Source organism: Odontesthes bonariensis, chromosome 14 (genome assembly GCF_027942865.1).
Source record: "Odontesthes bonariensis isolate fOdoBon6 chromosome 14, fOdoBon6.hap1, whole genome shotgun sequence".
Classification (NCBI taxonomy): Eukaryota; Metazoa; Chordata; class Actinopteri; order Atheriniformes; family Atherinopsidae; genus Odontesthes; species Odontesthes bonariensis.
In genome coordinates this window covers 4698056-4719741 of record NC_134519.1, presented here as the reverse complement: position 1 = coordinate 4719741, position 21686 = coordinate 4698056, and the positions used below count along the sequence as shown (strand labels likewise).

General features: G+C 45.2%; 1 protein-coding gene across 9 annotated transcripts in view; it reads left to right on the top strand.

Moving 5' to 3' along the window:
• Nucleotides 1-21686, top strand: part of LOC142398604 (disco-interacting protein 2 homolog C) — a 262105-nt gene that overhangs the window by 144968 nt on the left and 95451 nt on the right. For all 9 annotated transcript variants that reach the window (XM_075482675.1, XM_075482674.1, XM_075482671.1 and 6 more), the window contains exons 3-5: nucleotides 1993-2103; nucleotides 8940-9065; nucleotides 20782-21120. In XM_075482675.1, coding sequence (XP_075338790.1) covers nucleotides 1993-2103; nucleotides 8940-9065; nucleotides 20782-21120 — 576 coding nt within the window. The remainder of the gene's footprint in view (nucleotides 1-1992; nucleotides 2104-8939; nucleotides 9066-20781; nucleotides 21121-21686) is intronic.

Sequence of the window (21686 nt, the reverse complement as noted above, 5' to 3'; positions counted from 1 at the left end):
TCAGCGCACAACAAACCTGCAGCCGTGAGCCCGTTTCAGGGCTGCAGGTCCAAGAGGGTTCGGACAAGAGTCCGACTCACCGGGATGTGCACATGGCTGCAGGTCAGATATTATTGGGTGAGCTTATTAGCATACCTGACAGCAAATGCGGTAAAAATTAGGGCGAGTTAACTCGTTATTATCGCGTTAACTTGTTAATTATTTAAAGCCGATAAATATTTTATCGCACATTAACGCAGGTTTTTTTTATTGTAAAAGTCTGTTGCTCACAGGCTTTTATTTTGTAAATGTCTGTTGCTCACAGGCTTTTATTTTGTAAATGTCTGTTGCTCACAGGCTTTTATTTTGTAAATGTCTGTTGCTCACAGGCTTTTATTTTGTAAAAGTCTGTTGCCGTCTGCTGCGGAAACGACTCAGCAGAGATGAGCTTTGATAGTTTTAGCTTTATTTCTCTGAGACGTTACGCTCTGAAATGTGATTAGAACACAGAGCGGCTTCTCTTTTGTGGGATGGGTTTGCCTGAAAAGTGTGATTGTAATCTGGTTTTGGTGGATAAATGCACACATACTGCAGCCACACGTCTTTTTCTTGGTTTCTTTTTAGGGCTGGCCGAGTTAACTCGTTATTATCGCGTTAACTCATTAATTATTTAACGGCGATAAAAATTTTATCGTGCATTAACACAGGTTTTTAGAAAAAAATTTAAATGATTTTTTTTTGGGGCTTTTGTGCCTTTTAATGGTTAGGACAGTTCAGACAGACAGGAAGCAGGGGGCAGAGAGAGGGGGAACAACACGCAGCACAGGGCCGTCTGATGCGGGACTCGAACCGGGGTCAGCTGCAGCGAGGACTGTAGCCTCTGTACATGGGGCGCCTGCTCAGCCCACTATGCCACAGACCACCCCTGTTTTATTATTTATTTTATTATTGTAAAAGTCTGCTGCTCACAGGCTTTTATTTTGTAAAAGTCTGTTGCTCACAGGCTTTTATTTTGTAAAAGTCTGTTGCTGTCTGCTGTGGAACAGGAAAAGAAAGTAATCGGCGGATCCACCAAACATGGAGAAGGGTACGGAACTTTTACTCGGCCATTTTCATTTTAAAGTTCTTCCAGACGGCGGAGTCGACAGAACCAAAGTCATCTGTAAACTCTGCCAAGTTGAATTGTCTTCTCAGCGTAGTAGTTCCAGTCTAAAATATCACTTAAAGGCAAAACACACAACTGATAGCAGCAAGTCATTCAAGGAAACAGACAGTGGAGCGAGGCTTCTACATAAAAACTACAGAAAGATGCTGATGTTAAAAGTGTGTTTGCACAACAAATGTTATGGCACTTTCATTCATATGGCAGCACATTTAAAATAAAGCTAAATGCTAAAAGCTATACACTACTTTTGGATTCATTTTTGGATTCTGCGTACAAATGTGATTAATCGTGATTAATCAGGGAAATCATGTGATTAATTAGATTAAACATTTTAATCGTTGCCCAGCCCTAAAAATAAGCAAAGAAAACTTTTAGCTCCTGTAATAATTAAAATAAGCAAAGAAAACTTTTAGCTCCTGTAATAATTAAAATAAGCAAAGAAAACTTTAGCTCCAGTCTCTTCCTGTAAAGGAAGACGGAAGCTTTGACCTGATCAGAAACGCTGCTGTGCACAGCATCTGGGAAGGAAGGCGTGATGTAAATGATGATTTCATGAAGTAGCGGGAGAACAAACGAGATGTTTCAGGCAGTTCAGAGGACGCCTCTTGTGGTTTCCCATGGATAAAACTCCAGAGTTCTCTAATGAACTCTGAGGGTTGACTTCAGGAAGCAGCTTCGGTGGGAAAGGTCGTGAAAGATGAAAAGCTCGGTGTGTGTCGGTGTTCAGATTTGACGGCTCCCAGATGTTTAATGCAGCTGTAAACAGTATGCCAGCCTGTGGCGCCCTCTGATGACATCATTAGACGTATGTGGAGGCTGCTGGTGAAATGTGACCCTCTCTCCCCCAGGAATGGATCCGTCCGTGGGCCAGGAGAGGAGGACGCCGGTCACCCCCTCCTCGTCCTCCCGCTACAATCGCCGGCGGTCCTCCGGCTCCAGAGACGAGCGCTACAGATCAGGTAAGAGCCCAGCTGTGGAGCGTTGGTCCTCCCGGCAGCACATCTGCATCTGCATCTGTTAATTAATGACTTAATTGTGAGAATGCTTTAAGTTAAGGCATTCTCACAATTAAAGGGGAACTGTGGTATTTTCAACATTAAGCCTCTTTTCTGAGTCGTCTGCAATGTTTTAGAACCCCCCTCACCACTTTTTTGATGTTTACTGCTGTCTCCGGTATTTGCCTAATTTTGATTCATCTCAACCTGCTTCAGAACGGCAAGTCATGTGCATGTCCTAAAAGGTCCGTAAAAGCACCATAAACGTCCGTTTTCAAAATCATCAACTCACCGGAGTGGTTACTGGTGTGCACTGGTAATCCATATGAAATTCTGTGGCGAAAAGTTGCTTCTGTCGTGTTTTATTTGACATTTTGTACTGGATGTTCGTTGATATTACTCCGCCACCGCTAAGAAAATAGTTCGAGCATGAACGAGCTGCCAAATAAAACACGACAGAAGCAACTTTTCGCAACGAAATTCAGTCTAAAGTCAGTCAGAAAGAGCCAGAAACTGTGCCTGAAAATCAGCCCATTTGGACTTCATGTAAAGTCGCTCAAACTATTTCCAAACTGTCGCTCTGCTCTAATAAAATCCAGATTTTTGTAACCGCAGCGTCATCAGAATAAAATGAAATAAAACATTTGTGCTGCTGATTCAGCTGTTGCTCAGATGAACCGTGATCTCCCACCCAGGCCGCAGCACATTCATGTAGAACCTCACAGGAACAAGCCTCCAGAGCGTTATATCATGACAGCGTTATGACAGGTGTCATTGCGTCAGGTGTCATAACGCCGCAATGACACCTGACATAACGCCGTCATGACACCTGACATAACGCCCCAATGACACCTGTCATAACGCCGCAATGACACCTGTCATAACGCTGTCATGACACCTGTCATAACACCGCAATGACACCTGTCATAACGCCACAATGACACCTGTCATAACGCCACAATGACACCTGTCATAACGCCACAATGACACCTGTCATAACGCTGTCATGACACCTGTCATAACGCCCCAATGACACCTGTCATAACGCCCCAATGACACCTGTCATAACGCTGTCATGACACCTGTCATAACGCTGTCATGACACCTGTCATAACGCTGTCATGACACCTGTCATAACGCCCCAATGACACCTGTCATAACACCGCAATGACACCTGTCATAACGCCACAATGACACCTGTCATAACACCGCAATGACACCTGTCATACCGCCACAATGACACCTGTCATAACGCCGCAATGACACCTGTCATAACGCTGTCATGACACCTGTCATAACGCCCCAATGACACCTGTCATAACGCCACAATGACACCTGTCATAACGCCACAATGACACCTGTCATAACGCCACAATGACACCTGTCATAACGCCCCAATGACACCTGTCATAACGCCCCAATGACACCTGTCATAACGCCACAATGACACCTGTCATAACGCCCCAATGACACCTGTCATAACGCCCCAATGACACCTGTCATAACGCCACAATGACACCTGTCATAACGCTGTCATGACACCTGTCATAACACCGCAATGACACCTGTCATAACGCCACAATGACACCTGTCATAACGCTGTCATGACACCTGTCATAACGCCCCAATGACACCTGTCATAACGCCCCAATGACACCTGTCATAACGCCCCAATGACACCTGTCATAACGCCGCAATGACACCTGTCATAACGCCGCAATGACACCTGTCATAACGCCGCAATGACACCTGTCATAACGCCGCAATGACACCTGTCATAACACCGCAATGACACCTGTCATAACGCTGTCATGACACCTGTCATAACGCCGCAATGACACCTGTCATAACGCCACAATGACACCTGTCATAACGCCACAATGACACCTGTCATAACACCGCAATGACACCTGTCATAACTAGAGGTGCACCGAATATTCGGCAACCGAAAATATTCGGCCGAAAACGCAAAAAAAAACACATTCGGCTTTCGGCCGAAAGACAAATGAGTGGCCGAATCGGAGGCCGAATAGTGGTGACGCAAAATTATCCACTTCCAGACGGTGGAGTCGACAGAACAAAAGTCATCTGTAAACTCTGCCAATATGCCGCCCATTGATTCAATGCGAGACTCCGGTTCTTTTCACAGATGTATATTAACGCCACATCAACACCGTAGAACTAAATGTTCAAGTAAACAAAGTAAAAGACAACATTAGTTGTTGTAATCCTTAAAGAAATAGCATTCTTAGCATTGTCGCTGGTACCAATAAATAATCAAAGTAATACTGGCCACTTTAGCTGCTTCTCAACCAACGGCAGAGTCATTCCCCAGAGGCAATCTGCAGGGTCAGAACTAGGATTCTTTAACTTACACTTCTCCTCTGCATCACATTCACACAGTTACAGCAAACACCACGAAGCATGGAGTAATAAAATAAAAATAAACTAGCAGGTAACATCACGCTACAGGTGCTCCTCGGTCTCTGTGTGAAGCTCTCGGAGCTAACCGACGCTACTTCCTGTTTTACTCGTTTATACATAAAAGCATGTATTTCAAAATAAATTAAAAATAAAAACTCCTGCATTTACAGCCAAGTTGAATTGTCTTCTCACCGTAGTAGTTTCAGTCTAAAATATCACTTAAAGGCAAAACACACAAACTACAAAAAATGCTGCCACTGTTCCTGAAGGAGCAGGCTACCTAGACTCTATGCCAAAAAGGACACTCAGATAATTTGTTATATTGCATGTTTTTACATTTTTGTGTTGGAACGCTTTTATAATATGTTGTATTTTTTGTTGTATGAAATGAATGAAAAAAAAACCAGAATTAATTGAAAATGGGAATTAATTAAACTTATCTCTAGTTATTAGTAATAACTTTTGAAGATTTCAAATAAACATTTATTTTCTTTGAAAAACATGTCTAAACATTTATTGTAAGGCGTAGATTTAAGCAATATTTAAAAATGGTGAAAAATGTAACTTTTGATAACTTAACTGAACTGTAATATTCGGTTTCGGTTTTCGGCCAAGTGATTAATTATTATTCGGTTTCGGTTTCGGCCACAAATTTTCATTTCGGTGCACCTCTAGTCATAACGCTGTCATGACACCTGTCATAACACCGCAATGACACCTGTCATAACACCGCAATGACACCTGTCATAACGCCACAATGACACCTGTCATAACGCTGTCATAACGCCGCAATGACACCTGTCATAACGCCACAATGACACCTGTCATAACGCCACAATGACACCTGTCATAACGCCACAATGACACCTGTCATAACGCTGTCATAACGCTGTCATGACACCTGTCATAACGCTGTCATGACACCTGTCATAACGCCCCAATGACACCTGTCATAACGCCCCAATGACACCTGTCATAACGCCGCAATGACACCTGTCATAACGCCGCAATGACACCTGTCATAACGCCACAATGACACCTGTCATAACGCCACAATGACACCTGTCATAACACCGCAATGACACCTGTCATAACGCTGTCATGACACCTGTCATAACACCGCAATGACACCTGTCATAACACCGCAATGACACCTGTCATAACGCCACAATGACACCTGTCATAACGCTGTCATGACACCTGTCATAACGCTGTCATAACGCCGCAATGACACCTGTCATAACGCCACAATGACACCTGTCATAACGCCCCAATGACACCTGACATAACGCCCCAATGACACCTGACATAACGCCCCAATGACACCTGACATAACGCCGCAATGACACCTGTCATAACGCCACAATGACACCTGTCATAACGCCACAATGACACCTGACATAACGCCCCAATGACACCTGTCATAACACCGCAATGACACCTGACATAACGCCCCAATGACACCTGTCATAACACCGCAATGACACCTGTCATAACGCCACAATGACACCTGACATAACGCCCCAATGACACCTGTCATAACACCGCAATGACACCTGACATAACGCCCCAATGACACCTGACATAACACCGCAATGACACCTGTCATAACGCCACAATGACACCTGTCATAACGCCACAATGACACCTGACATAACGCCCCAATGACACCTGTCATAACACCGCAATGACACCTGACATAACGCCCCAATGACACCTGTCATAACACCGCAATGACACCTGTCATAACGCCACAATGACACCTGTCATAACGCCCCAATGACACCTGTCATAACGCCGCAATGACACCTGTCATAACGCCCCAATGACACCTGTCATAACACCGCAATGACACCTGTCATAACGCTGTCATGACACCTGTCATAACACCGCAATGACACCTGTCATAACGCCACAATGACACCTGTCATAACGCCCCAATGACACCTGTCATAACGCTGTCATGACACCTGTCATAACACCGCAATGACACCTGTCATAACGCCACAATGACACCTGTCATAACGCCGCAATGACACCTGTCATAACGCCCCAATGACACCTGTCATAACGCCACAATGACACCTGTCATAACGCCACAATGACACCTGACATAACGCCCCAATGACACCTGTCATAACACCGCAATGACACCTGTCATAACGCCCCAATGACACCTGACATAACGCCCCAATGACACCTGTCATAACGCCCCAATGACACCTGTCATAACGCCCCAATGACACCTGTCATAACGCCACAATGACACCTGTCATGACAGCGTTATGACGGCGTAATCTGTTAGTTTGAGCTGTAATATTTTAGGTTAGTAGCAGAGAAATGCCGCAGTAGAAGAAGAGGAACACGCGGTTATTTCAAGGTTTGGACTCCTGCACCAACGAGGAAACCTTGAGTTTGAGCGAACAGCACACACTCACTTTTACACACCGATCAGTCAGTCAACCATCAGACAATTGATGTTAACTTGAGATTTAAATGGCCTCCCTTCCCCTGCACAAACAGGCCACACTACTGTAGGTCTGAGAGCCCCGTTCATTCTCACTAATGTCTCGCTTGTGTCGCTATCAGCCTGCAGGCTGTGTGTCGCCGGTTGCTGTTTGCTTTCTGCAGACGCTCAAACAAACCCAGCTTCATCTCGCTCTGAGAAACACTCGTTTACAAAACGTCCTCGCCGACACTCCCTGAACCTCATTCAGCTGGAAACCGCAGGCCCTCCTGGGAGCCACTGTCAGCCGGGGGATGTTTGTGAGCGCAAAGTGAATGTGAGTAAATGGGAACATGGTGCTCATTGTAACCAGAACAATGCGGCGCAGAGACCAGCTGCTGCTTTTCTTTGGCTGGATTTACCGACTCTAATTTCTCTGTTGTCTCACGCTGCACTCCAGGGTTCGTGCTGGAAGCTGGACGTCAGATTCTTTATTTAGTTATTTGATCTGCCTCGCCACGTTTAGCTGGAACAATAAATGCTGATGACCTGCAATAAAAATCCAAGAGCTGCACAAGTAGTATCGGTTAATATCGGGTGTTTGTGCCGTACAAAACCTTGTTCATGGGATGATTTAGTTTGAATCTCTCATACATTTTCAGTAATTGGCTCCACTGGGTCCCAGTCTAAAGGTTTACAAGATAAAATCGCAGGAATCCCAAGATGTTTAATAGCATAGAAACAGCAGGAAAAAGTTCTTGCTTACTGATCTTTGTTACAGGCTGTAAGCCTGAATGTTTAAATTCTATCGGACATCATTTCCTTTGCCGCAGAAGTTCTCAAACCTCAATAAGTTGAAGGTGAAACCGCATATCAGAGGATGTCACTCCACGATGCTCTGAAATGCTATAAGGCAACAGAACTGAATACAAAAAAGGTCACGCTTAAAATGTTTGACCATCTTGAAACAAAAATTAGAAGTTAATAAGTAGCTTCCCATACATACAATAACTTATAAGTGAATATCTTTACATCCTTAAAGAGTGGGTGTGTTCAAATTTGGCACACAAGATTGTCCAAAAGCTAAAAGAAAAAAAAGCCAAAGAGTTTAAGTTACAGGTTGGACTGGTAAATGGGAAAATTCATTCGAGCCACCATCCATCTCCCCAGATAAGTTCAGATTACTGGCAGTCATCACAACGTCATTGCAGTTCCCTCTCAACTTTCCCCTCAAAGTGGTCCCGGTAGTTTGTTACTGATTCCAAAAAGAACGACACGTGGAAAAAATGCATTTTACAGTCTTGTAAAAAAAAGAAAAAACTGATTCAGCGTCTGAACCCTGACCCCCAGCAGCAGAGCGGACGCATCAATGATAAAACATAAAACTGTATTAAATGAGTCGGTCACCAATGGATCGATCCTGTTTAAGAGTGTCGTGTCCATTTTCTCCTGAAAGAGAATCAAATCTTCTGTCCAATTCGGTGAAAACGGAGACTTTTCTCACCATCCCAGCCCCACATTATTACTTATTATTACTTATTACAGAAACATCCAGAAGAAAGAGGAGCCTGGAAAAAAAACAAAATAATTTAGTTTTCTTTAGTACTGCTGGAACAATTCTAAGGGACATCAACTTGTAGTTAGACTTTAGTAACAAATAATTTAAAAGCTCCTCAGCTAAGCCACAGTATAATAAGTTTTTAAAGTAACCTTCATGCAGCCTGTGGGTTCAGCACACCTCATCCTAAACAGCAGCTGATTAAATCAAATGTATACATGACCACATGCTCTGTTACGGATCACCGGTTCTCTGGCTCTCTGGTTCTCTGGCTCTCTGGCTCTCTGGCTCTCTGGTTCTCTGGCTCGTCTCGTGTATAAGTTAAATAATGGATTCTTTACTAAAACTAAAACGCTGTCATTGTGTCTCCAGATGTGCACACAGAGGCGGTGCAGGCAGCCCTGGCGAAGCATAAAGAAAGAAAGATGGCGGTGCCGATGCCTTCAAAGCGGCGATCCCTGGTGGTCCAAACCTCCATGGATGCCTACACACCCCCAGGTAAGGAGCAAACTGATGGATCATGAACGTTATGTCAGGTGTCAGCGTTATGACAGAGTTATGTCAGGTGTCATGACAGCGTTCTGTCACGTGTCATGACAGGCGTCATGACAGCGTTATGTCACGTGTCATGACAGGCGTCATGACAGCGTTATGACGGCATTATATCAGGTGTCTTGACAGCGTTATGACAGAGTTATGACAGGTGTCATGACAGGTGTTATGACAGCGTTATGACAGCGTTATGTCACGTGTCCTGACAGGCGTCATGACAGTGTTATGTCACGTGTAATGACAGCGTTATGACAGCGTTATGTCAGGTGTCCTGACAGGCGTCATGACAGGTGTCATGACAAGTGTTCTGTCAGGTGTCATGACAGTGTTGTGTTGCGTGTCATGACAGCGTTATGTCGCGTTATGACAGCGTTATGTCAGGTGTCATGACAGGCTTCAGGACAGCGTTATGACAGCGTTATGTCAGGTGTCCTGACAGGCGTCATGACAGTGTTATGTCAGGTGTCATGATAGGTTTCATGACAGCGTCATGACAGGTGTCATGACAGCGTTATGTCAGGTGTCATGACAGGCGTCATGACAGCGTTATGTCAGGTGTCATGACAGGCGTCATGACAGCGTTATGACAGCGTTATGTCAGGTGTCCTGACAGGCGTCATGACAGTGTTATGTCAGGTGTCATGACAGGTTTCATGACAGGCGTCATGACAGTGTCATGACAGTGTTATGTCACGTGTCATGACAAGCGTCATGACAGTGTTATGTCACGTGTCATGACAGCGTTATGTCAGGTGTCCTGACAGGCGTCATGACAGTGTTATGTCAGGTGTCATGACAGGTTTCATGACAGCGTCATGACAGGTGTCATTACAGGCGTCATGACAGGCGTCATGACAGAGTTATGTCAGGTGTCAGCGTTATGACAGCGTTATGTCAGTTGTCATGACAGGTGTCAGCGTTATGACAGGTGTCGTGTCAGCGTTATGACAGGTGTCATGACAGCGTTATGACAGGTGTCAGCGTTATGACGGCGTTATGACAGGTGTCATGACAGTTATGTCAGGTGTCAGCGTTATGACAGCGTTATGTCAGGTGTCAGCGTTATGACAGGTGTCATGTCAGGTGTCATGACAGAGTTATGTCACGTGTCATGACAGCGTTATGACAGCGTTATGTCAGGTGTCATGACAGGCGTCATGACAGCGTTATGTCAGGTGTGCTGACAGGCGTCATGACAGGTGTCATGACAGCGGTATATCAGGTGTCAGCGTTATGACGTTGTTATGACAGGTGTCTTGACGGAGTTATGTCAGGTGTCAGCGTTATGACAGCGTTATGTCAGGTGTCATGACAGGTGTCAGCGTTATGACAGCGTTATGACAGGTGTCAGCGTTATGACAGGTCTCATGACAGAGTTATGTCAGGTGTCAGCGTTATGACAGAGTTATGTCAGGTGTCATGACAGCGTTATGTCACGTGTCATGACAGGCGTCATGACAGCGTTATGTCACGTGTCATGACAGGCGTCATGACAGCGTTGTCACGTGTCATGACAGGCGTCATGACAGCGTTATGACGGCATTATATCAGGTGTCTTGACAGCGTTATGACAGAGTTATGTCAGGTGTCAGCGTTATGACAGAGTTATGTCAGGTGTCATGACAGGTGTTATGACAGCGTTATGACAGCGTTATGTCACGTGTCATGACAGCGTTATGACAGCGTTATGTCACGTGTCCTGACAGGCGTCATGACAGCGTTATGTCGGGTGTCATGACAGGTGTCATGACAGTGTTATGTCACGCGTCATGACAGCGTTATGACAGCGTTATGTCAGGTGTCCTGACAGGCGTCATGACAGGTGTCATGACGGAGTTATGTCAGGTGTCAGCGTTATGACGGTGTTATGACAGGTGTCTTGACGGAGTTATGTCAGGTGTCAGCGTTATGACAGCGTTATGTCAGTTGTCATGACAGGTGTCAGCGTTATGTCAGTTGTCATGACAGGTGTCAGCGTTATGACAGCGTTATGACAGGTGTCAGCGTTATGACAGCGTTATGACAGGTCTCATGACAGAGTTATGTCAGGTGTCAGCGTTATGACAGGTGTCATGTAAGGTGTCATGACAGAGTTATGTCAGGTGTCATGACAGCGTTATGTCACGTGTCATGACAGGCGTCATGACAGCGTTATGTCACGTGTCATGACAGGCGTCATGACAGCGTTATGACGGCATTATATCAGGTGTCTTGACAGCGTTATGACAGAGTTATGTCAGGTGTCAGCGTTATGACAGGTGTCATGACAGGTGTTATGACAGCGTTATGACAGCGTTATGTCACGTGTCCTGACAGGTGTCATGACAGTGTTATGTCACGTGTAATGACAGCGTTATGACAGCGTTATGTCAGGTGTCCTGACAGGCGTCATGACAGGTGTCATGACAAGTGTTCTGTCAGGTGTCATGACAGTGTTGTGTTGCGTGTCATGACAGCGTTATGTCGCGTTATGACAGCGTTATGTCAGGTGTCATGACAGGCTTCAGGACAGCGTTATGACAGTGTTATGTCAGGTGTCATGATAGGTTTCATGACAGCGTCATGACAGTGTTATGTCAGGTGTCATGACAGCGTTATGTCAGGTGTCATGACAGGCGTCATGACAGCGTTATGACAGCGTTATGTCAGGTGTCCTGACAGGCGTCATGACAGCGTCATGACAGTGTTATGTCAGGTGTCATGACAGGTTTCATGACAGGCGCCATGACAGGTTTCATGACAGCGTCATGACAGGCGTCATGTCCATATGTTGGTGCTTGTGGTTCACAGATTATTGGGTCGGTCACAAAGATCCCAGCTGAGAGCGGTAGCCTGTGATTTAGGAAATATTCATTTTGTTATGTCCCAGTCCCACGATATCTTCTTTGTTTAGAGTAACTTTGAACCCAGGATTGTTAGAATTACACTAAGAATGGTCCCCCCACTTAATGTAATCTGTGACAAAGGCCATCAATGCAGCCTCATCCTCTGCTGTAGCTAAAAACCTGGCAGCGTCTAGAATAAACAACCATCCTTGCTCTTTAAGTGGGGCCTCACTGTGTCAAGATAAGGAGAAATGTCCACATCCCATTGCTTTTCCAACGGGGTGCCCCAGGGCCTGTCACTGGAGCCATTTATATCTGCCACATTACTGGGTCTGACACCAGAATACAACTTAAAGTCAGTAAGATTCGTCCTCTGGGCCTGATGTTGGTGATGCTTCGTGCATCTCTGTAGTTCTAACAGCTGGAAGTTGGACAGTGCATCTCATTCATGCCGACTTGTATCACAGGAAACCGATAACCCATCCGTCATATCCCATAACTTCGGCACTCAAACTGTCAGTCATGCTAATCAGCTATTCAGGCTCGTCTGCGTGCTGTCGGAGCTGAACGATCGATGTTTTAATACGTATTGAATTTTACGTCACATCTATTTAAACACAACCGAGGGAAATGTTTCAGTTTGATTTACTGTTCAAAGCTGCAGTATTGATCTTCATGTTCGTGACATCGGTCAGTGATGAGATGAGCCTTCGCTGACTGATGGGACTGTCTAACACCTGGAGACTGGTGGGACTGATGGGCTCTCTGCCTGTCAGTCAGCAGCTGATCATCCTATGAGTTTGTCAGTATCTTAAGAAAGGACGAACCACTGCATTGTATTTCTTCCAGTTACTGCTTTGGTGATATGAACTACTTCTTAAAGAGTAGTTTAACCAGAGAGAAATGGATGAAGTTTGAAATGTCGTCGACACAAAGATTTATTTCTGCAAACATTCTTTCGATGTGACACGTGGATTTTACACCTGGATGAATCTTTATGTTGCAGTTTGGTCTAAAACGACTGTCTCCAAGTGAAGTTTTTCACATGTTGGGCTTTCTGCTGACATTTCATTTCATTGGAAAAACAGTGAAATTGCAGTGAAATATAGTAAAAAAAACAGTGAAATACAATGAAATACAGTGAATAAAAACAGTGAAATGCAGTAAAATACAGTGAAATACAGTAAAAAAGGTTAAATACTTTGAAATACACTGAAATACAGTAAAAAAACAGTGAAATACAGTAAACAGTGAAATACAGTAAAAAAAAAAGGTGAGATACTTTGAAATACACTGAAATACAGTAAAATACAGGAAAAAAAACAGTGAAATACAGTAAAAAAAAGGTGAAATACAGTGAAATACAGTAGGCAGTCAACTCCACGACTTGATCTCCAGAATATCTCTGAACATGTCTGTCAGGCTCCAATGTTTAAGGTCCAGTATAAGTTGTGGGGTTGCACCTTTATGGGTCAGACTGAGATGCAAAAGAACCTGCTTCTCTTCCTCCGTCTGTCATACATCCATCACAAAGTCACTCACATCCTCACACCGACTCCTCACCTGGTGCCTCATTAATCTCATCCTGTGGAACGGTCGCTGTGCCGACGTTATTCACGTGCACTGTGGATTCAATGTGGTGGCTGATTGGTGCAGGAATGCATAAGATGGACATCACTGGTTGCTGATTGGTGCAGGAATGCACAAGATGGACATCACTGGTGGCTGATTGGTGCAGGAATGCACAAGATGGACATCACTGGTGGCTGATTGGTGCAGGAATGCATAAGATGGACATCACTGGTTGCTGATTGGTGCAGGAATGCACAAGATGGACATCACTGGTTGCTGATTAGTGCAGGAATGCACAAGATGGACATCACTGGTGGCTGATTGGTGCAGGAATGCACAAGATGGACATCACTGGTGGCTGATTGGTGCAGGAATGCATAAGATGGACATCACTGGCGGCTGATTGGTGCAGGAATGCATAAGATGGACATCACTGGTGGCTGATTGGTGCAGGAATGCACAAGATGGACATCACTGGTGGCTGATTGGTGCAGGAATGCATAAGATGGACATCACTGGCGGCTGATTGGTGCAGGAATGCATAAGATGGACATCACTGGTGGCTGATTGGTGCAGGAATGCATAAGATGGACATCACTGGTGGCTGATTGGTGCAGGAATGCATAAGATGGACATCACTGGTTGCTGATTGGTGCAGGAATGCATAAGATGGACATCACTGGCGGCTGATTGGTGCATAAATGCATAAGATGGACATCACTGGCGGCTGATTGGTGCATAAATGCATAAGATGGACATCACTGGCGGCTGATTGGTGCATAAATGCATAAGATGGACATCACTGGTGGCTGATTGGTGCATAAATGCATAAGATGGACATCACTGGCGGCTGATTGGTGCATAAATGCATAAGATGGACATCACTGGTGGCTGATTGGTGCATAAATGCATAAGATGGACATCACTGGTGGCTGATTGGTGCAGGAATGCATAAGATGGACATCACTGGCGGCTGATTGGTGCATAAATGCATAAGATGGACATCACTGGTTGCTGATTGGTGCAGGAATGCATAAGATGGACATCACTGGCGGCTGATTGGTGCATAAATGCATAAGATGGACATCACTGGTTGCTGATTGGTGCAGGAATGCACAAGATGGACATCACTGGTTGCTGATTGGTGCAGGAATGCATAAGATGGACATCACTGGTGGCTGATTGGTGCATAAATGCATAAGATGGACATCACTGGTGGCTGATTGGTGCAGGAATGCACAAGATGGACATCACTGGTGGCTGATTGGTGCAGGAATGCACAAGATGGACATCACTGGTGGCTGATTGGTGCATAAATGCATAAGATGGACATCACTGGTGGCTGATTGGTGCATAAATGCATAAGATGGACATCACTGGTGGCTGATTGGTGCAGGAATGCATAAGATGGACATCACTGGCGGCTGATTGGTGCATAAATGCATAAGATGGACATCACTGGTGGCTGATTGGTGCAGGAATGCATAAGATGGACATCACTGGCGGCTGATTGGTGCATAAATGCATAAGATGGACATCACTGGCGGCTGATTGGTGCATGAATGCATAAGATGGACATCACTTCTCTGAAAGTAGGCCCGGGTGTAGCATGCAAAGCAGGATCCGGCTTTATGGTGTGATTTAATGAGGTTGTTAAGGAGGCCGTTAACTATCTGGCAGCAGGTCAAGGAACCAAATATGAGGAGAAACTCACGGCTCGGTTAAAGCAGATCCAGGATTAGAGCATTCACTTGATTTTTTTCTGCCTTTTTTCTATTTCTGCACTTTGTTTTCGTTCCTTTTCATTCCAGACGAAACTGGAAACAGATGTGACGTACATCATAAAACGATATTTACTCCGTTATGATTTGGGCTCACAGTGAATCTGGAGTTCACATGGACAGAACCGCTGACACACTTAAAGGGATAGTTCGCCTCTTTTGACATGAAGCTGTATGACATCCCATATCAGCAACATCATTTATGAACATCTTCTTACCCCCTGCTGCGTCCTGTGAGCAGAGTTCCAGCCTCGTTTTGGTGCTGATGAAGGTAGTCCGGCTAGTTGGCTGGGGTTTAAAAAATAAAGCGTTTTGCTTCTCAGAACAATATGCGTTCAACAGAGTAATACATTTGCATCACAAAATGGTTCTCCAGGAAAAAGTCACACCTCACAATCGCTTGGCCCTATTTTCTCTCCCTTCGTATCACTGCCTGCTGTGCAGACCGAGCAGCAAACACCGTAACAGGCGCGACTGTCGGCAGGAAAATTAAGTATTTTTTGTGTAATAGATGACTCTGTCGCACGGTGCTGAGGCTCAGTTTGTGTCGACAGAGGGAGGAAGGATATCAGGCTCGCGGTGCTGAGGCTCAGTTTGTGGTGACAGAGGGAGGAAGGATATCAGGCTCACGGTGCTGAGGCTCAGTTTGTGTCGACAGAGGGAGGAAGGATATCAGGCTCGCGGTGCTGAGGCTCAGTTTGTGGTGACAGAAGGAGGAAGGATATCAGGCTCGCGGTGCTGAGGCTCAGTTTGTGTCGACAGAGGGAGGAAGGATATCAGGCTCACGGTGCTGAGGCTCAGTTTGTGGCGACAGAGGGAGGAAGGATATCAGGCTCACGGTGCTGAGGCTCAGTTTGTGTCGACAGAGTGAGGAAGGATATCAGGCTCACGGTGCTGAGGCTCAGTTTGTGTCGACAGAGTGAGGAAGGATATCAGGCTCACGGTGCTGAGGCTCAGTTTGTGTCGACAGAGGGAGGAAGGATATCAGGCTCACGGTGCTGAGGCTCAGTTTGTGTCGACAGAGGGAGGAAGGATATCAGGCTCACGGTGCTGAGGCTCAGTTTGTGTCGACAGAGGGAGGAAGGATATCAGGCTCACGGTGCTGAGGCACTTAAAGCCGCTCGCTTTACGAACTCGGAGCCAAACTCTCAGTCTGAGTAAGACTTGGAGCTCTGTGTGCGTCTCATAAAACATGAATACTTCAGATCTGTGCGCTCGGCTTTTATGCTCAATCAGGAACATTGAGATGGGATTTATTCGTGCACTTTGAGGCCAAACTGAGCCAGTAACTTTACTTTTCCTGACACCTTCTGCTCCACTACAGCTTACATTTATCCTACAACTTCAGTTACTCGACAAAAGAAGCTTTTAATCCACAAAACAGATGAAGAACAAGTTAATTATGACATTTAGTTTTCAATCAGATTGCCCTAAAGTTGATGAAAGCAGTTTGAATAACCAAAAATGCAGAATAATATCAGTTTATTGATTAATGATTAATGGGTGCACTGGTCACATACCTCCACAAACTCATAATACTCATGTTTACGTGTTGAGTTCTGCAGAGATGAGCAGCGAGTGAAGCGCTCTGATGGCACGTTGTTGGAGTTATTCCAGAGAACATCCTGAAACGTATTGATGAGGAGCTGCTTTGCGTCTCTTCTCTTTTGTGTGTTTCTGTGTTTATTTCATGACATCATCGGTTGCCGGGCAGGATCTCATTTCCAAAACATGTTTGTGTTTTGTCACTGGAAGCCTCGACCGGTTCCTGCTCATAACGAGACGCAGATTTGTCAGCGGAGCACATCTGTGTTCATGCTGCGTGAACGAGCATGAAGGTCATCTTTTAAAGTTGAACAAACAGGGAAGCTGCCTTTCATATTAAAAAACAGAAAGGTACTTTCATAGTTTGGCATTCAGACACAATAACTGGAGAATTGTGGCTTCTGCTTTGACTTTAACCTGCTTATAACAATGAATTAGAATTAATTGAATTCCAATTGGCTTGAATTGGACTTTATTATTTAAGTGCCTTGAGATGACGTTTGTTGTATTTGCTGCTTTATAAATAAAACTGAATTGAATTGAATTACAGTAGAGCAGCAGATGGGTGAAGACTTTAAAAGGAACTGTAAATGTTTTAGATGAAAAGACCTGCTGTTGGTGGATATGAAAACCTGACCCACTCTGTGCTGATCCTGCCACATCAACTTCTATAATCCAAGAATTACTTTCTCACAATCGCCTCCACATGAGATCATAGGAGATGTTGCATCACTTATTTTTATATCTTGTAACCAGAGGTGGGTAGAGCAGCCAAAAACTGTACTCAAGTAAAAGTACTGTTACTTCAGAATAATATGACTCAAGTAAAAATAAAAAGTATTCATCCAAATAATTACTTGAGTAAGAGTAAAAAAGGTGAAAAAACTACTCAAGTACTGAGTAACTGTTGAGTAACGTCTGATTTATTTGTTAACACAAGCATTCAATCAGACAGACAAAAATACTAAATAATCATCTTTAGGCAAATTAGAGTTCATCCAATTGATAAAATAAATTAAAATTAATGAATTACTTACAAAATAGCTTAAATTAAAATAATCCAGGTAAATTCAAGAACTTCAATAAAAAATAAAAGAGACTTAGGAAATGTTTAAAACATATGTAACCCATATGTAACCTAAAAAACAAACATTCACCTATCCATGGGGGGAAAAACGAGTTTAGGAAACTTAGCGCTACATGTTTCCTCAAGTTAGATGTTGAGTTTCTGCTGAAATGTGCGTTTGTTTTGGTTGACACAGAAGACACATAATGTAGCTGCTGTTTCTCACTCTTTGTAAGGTAAACATGCTTTCAGTATGAGGCCTCGTCTGCGTCTTCATTTCCCACCGTTGGTTCTGACATTTTTCATCTGTTTCTTTCTTTGTTTGCTACGACTGCTAATGCTAAAGCTAACCCGTCCCGCCGCTGAGATCGAGTACGGTCACGTGACCAGACTGCACGGCTGCGTCTGATTGGTGGAACACAGTCAGGTGGTAGAGCCTTTGGCGGAAGTCTCTCTCTCTGTCAGAATAAAACATTAAAATGAGGCGTACGCGGGGGGATAAAAATAATGAGGCGTAGAATACCAAAGAGGTAAGAAGAAAAGTAACCAGCTCATTGTAGCCTAATGTAGCGGAGTAAGAGGACAGCTTCTGCTGCACACATCTACTCAAGGAAAAGTAAAAAGCATAGGGATTTAAAACTACTCCTGGAAGTATAATTATTTCAAAAACATACTCAAGTAAATGTAACTCGTTGCTACCCACCTCTGCTCATACATGGAGAAAGTTTTAGGTTTCTTTTGTGTCCTGCAGAACCGGAGTCAGACCTGTAAACTTCATCCCAAAGGAACGTTTTAAGACTAATTCTAAAGGTAGAGGGTGTGCGTCCCACTCCGGCACCGAGAATAACTGTAAATTATTTTCTGGTATTTACACGGAGCCAATGAAGAGGGGAAAGAGTCAGACTGGGTAACACAGGACCCGCTGCCATGCTCCCATTATCTGCCTAATCTGGGAAACGTGGGACGATACAAACATAGAAATGACTCCCTGTGATTTTACCCACTGGTTTGTGAAAAATGGGACAATTGATGCTGTTAATTTAGGAGAAAAATATTTTTTCTTGCTGCTGGACAGAAGTTCAGAGTAAGATTGAAGGAGCTGAAATTAAAAACATGTGTTTGAACAGAGGGAAACCGTGATGTAATGACATGGCTCTGTGGTGTGTCCGTGGAGAAGGAACTCTTTTCCAAGTTCACTCAGATCCAAACTGGCAGTGCAGCATCAGCCCTCAGGCGGCCGTGTTTGTGTTTGTGTTTGTGTTTGTTGTCCTTCAGTCCACAGACGGCAGGTCTGTGAGATCTGAGGCTTCAAATGGTTCTGAAGGGTTCCACTCGAGTGATTCAGATAAAATCAGCCCAACGTTGTGTCAATATCTGAAGATAACAAAGCCAGGAGGGAAACTAGCATCAGGAGAGCGCTGGTTAGTGCTGGTTAGTGCTGGTCAGTGCTGGTCAGTGCTGGTTAGTGCTGGTTAGTGCTGGTCAGTGCTGGTTAGTGCTGGTCAGTGCTGGTCAGTGCTGGTTAGTGCTGGTCAGTGCTGGTCAGAGCTGGTTAGTGCTGGTCAGTGCTGGTTAATGCTGGTCAGTGCTGGTCAGAGCTGGTTAGTGCTGGTCAGTGCTGGTCAGTGCTGGTTAGTGCTGGTCAGAGCTGGTTAGTGCTGGGCTGGTTAGTGCTGGTCAGAGCTGGTTAGTGCTGGTCAGAGCTGGTTAGTGCTGGGCTGGTTAGTGCTGGTCAGAGCTGGTTAGTGCTGGGCTGGTTAGTGATGGTCAGAGCTGGTTAGTGCTGGGCTGGTTAGTGATGGTCAGAGCTGGTTAGTGCTGGTTAGTTCTGGTTAGTGCTGGGCTGGTTAGTGCTGGTTAGTGCTGGTCAGAGCTGGTATTCTGTGCTGGTTAGTGCTGGTCAGAGCTGGTTAGTGTTGGTTAGTGCTGGGCTGGTTAGTGCAGGGCTGGTTAGTGCTGGTTAGTGTTGGTTAGTGTTGGTTGGTGCTGGGCTGGTTAGTGCTGGTTAGTGTTGATTAGTGCTGGGCTGGTTAGTGCAGGGCTGGTTAGTGCTGGTTAGTGTTGGTTGGTGCTGGGCTGGTTAGTGCTGGTTAGTGTTGGTTAGTGCTGGGCTGGTTGGTGCTGGTTAGTGCTGGTTAGTGTTGATTAGTGCTGGGCTGGTTAGTGCAGGGCTGGTTAGTGCTGGTTAGTGTTGGTTGGTGCTGGGCTGGTTAGTGCTGGTTAGTGTTGGTTAGTGCTGGGCTGGTCAGTGCTGGTTAGTGCTGGTTAGTGGTGGTTGGTGCCGTCCAGCGCTGGTTAGTGCTCGGCGTCCCCAACGCCATCTTTACCATTTCTTCAGCTGATTTTGAAGTTTGCAGATTGTGGATTTAATTATTCTTGAAGAAACTTAAAACTTTGGATGTTAAAGCAAAGCTAATTTTTTTATTGTTTACTCGTCCTTTGATATGAGACTCTTTATTTTACCGTCCAACACACGATGTGGTGTTCTGGTCTTTAATGAACTCTGAGGAACATCTGACTTGTTTCCAGGTCATTGTTGGACATTTTTTCATCAGTTACTGATTAAAAATAAAATGAAAATAAATCTCACACAAAGACAGACACTGAGCCGCTGTGTGCCAGAACTGGGTCACTGCTATCAGTCTCATGGAGTCGTGGGCATTATGGAAATCACATGCAAAACACAGCCACACTCACCAAACCTTTTCATGCACGCTTTAGCTTCCAGAAACAAACTGGCCTCCATCCCTGCAGCGACTGCAGAGTGCAGACGGCAGCCCGATGCCACATGGAGATATCCGGTGTTAATCAGTGAAAGAGGCAGCATGTATCTGAGGTCTGAGTAAACTAAAACAGCCTTTCTTCCTCCCCAGACACCTCCTCGGGCTCAGAGGGCGAGGGGCAGGGAGACGGCGACGAGGAAGAGGGTGGAGATGGCGAAGAGGAGGACGGCGGAGGCGGCGGAGGGGGAACCTCGTCCAGCCGGGAGGGGAGCATCAGCATGGAGCACTGGATCAGCCGGGCCATCCACGGCACCTCCTCCACCACCACCACCACCTCGTCCACGGCCTCCTCGTCCTCCTCGTCCACGCGCAGCGGGGGCAGCGGGGCGGCGGCCGGCAGGCTGGCTGACGTGCTGGCTCAGCATGTCCACATCTCCCAGCACCACCTGCGACGCCACCACCACCATCATCACCGCCACCATAAGACGGGTAAGTGGCGAGAACCCGGTCTGGATGTCCCTGATTCCGGAGCTACTCTTTAGACTTGAGTTTAATCTTTGCTGTTCAATCTTTAGTTAACAACAAACGTCTTTAAGTCCTGCTTTAAAAAGAACAAACTTTTCCTAAACTGAAAGGCCTCTCCTCTCATTCAGCGATGGGAATCTGTGCGTATGCTCCTGTGAGCCTCCATGTTTGTTATGAACTGAGAATCCATCTGAAGCTAACGGGAGATGTTAGCCAGGGGCTACGGGCGGCTAGCAACCATTAACAACAGTTTACCACCAGTTTACCACCAGTTTATCACCAGTTTACCACCAGCTTATCACCAGTTTACCACCAGTTTACCACCAGTTTATCACCAGTTTATCACAAGTTTACCACCAGTTTACCACCAGTTTACCACCAGTTTATCACCAGTTTACCACCAGCTTATCACCAGTTTACCACCAGTTTATCACCAGTTTACCACCAGTTTACCACCAGTTTATCACCAGTTTACCACCAGTTTACCACCAGTTTACCACCAGTTTATCACCAGTTTATCACAAGTTTAC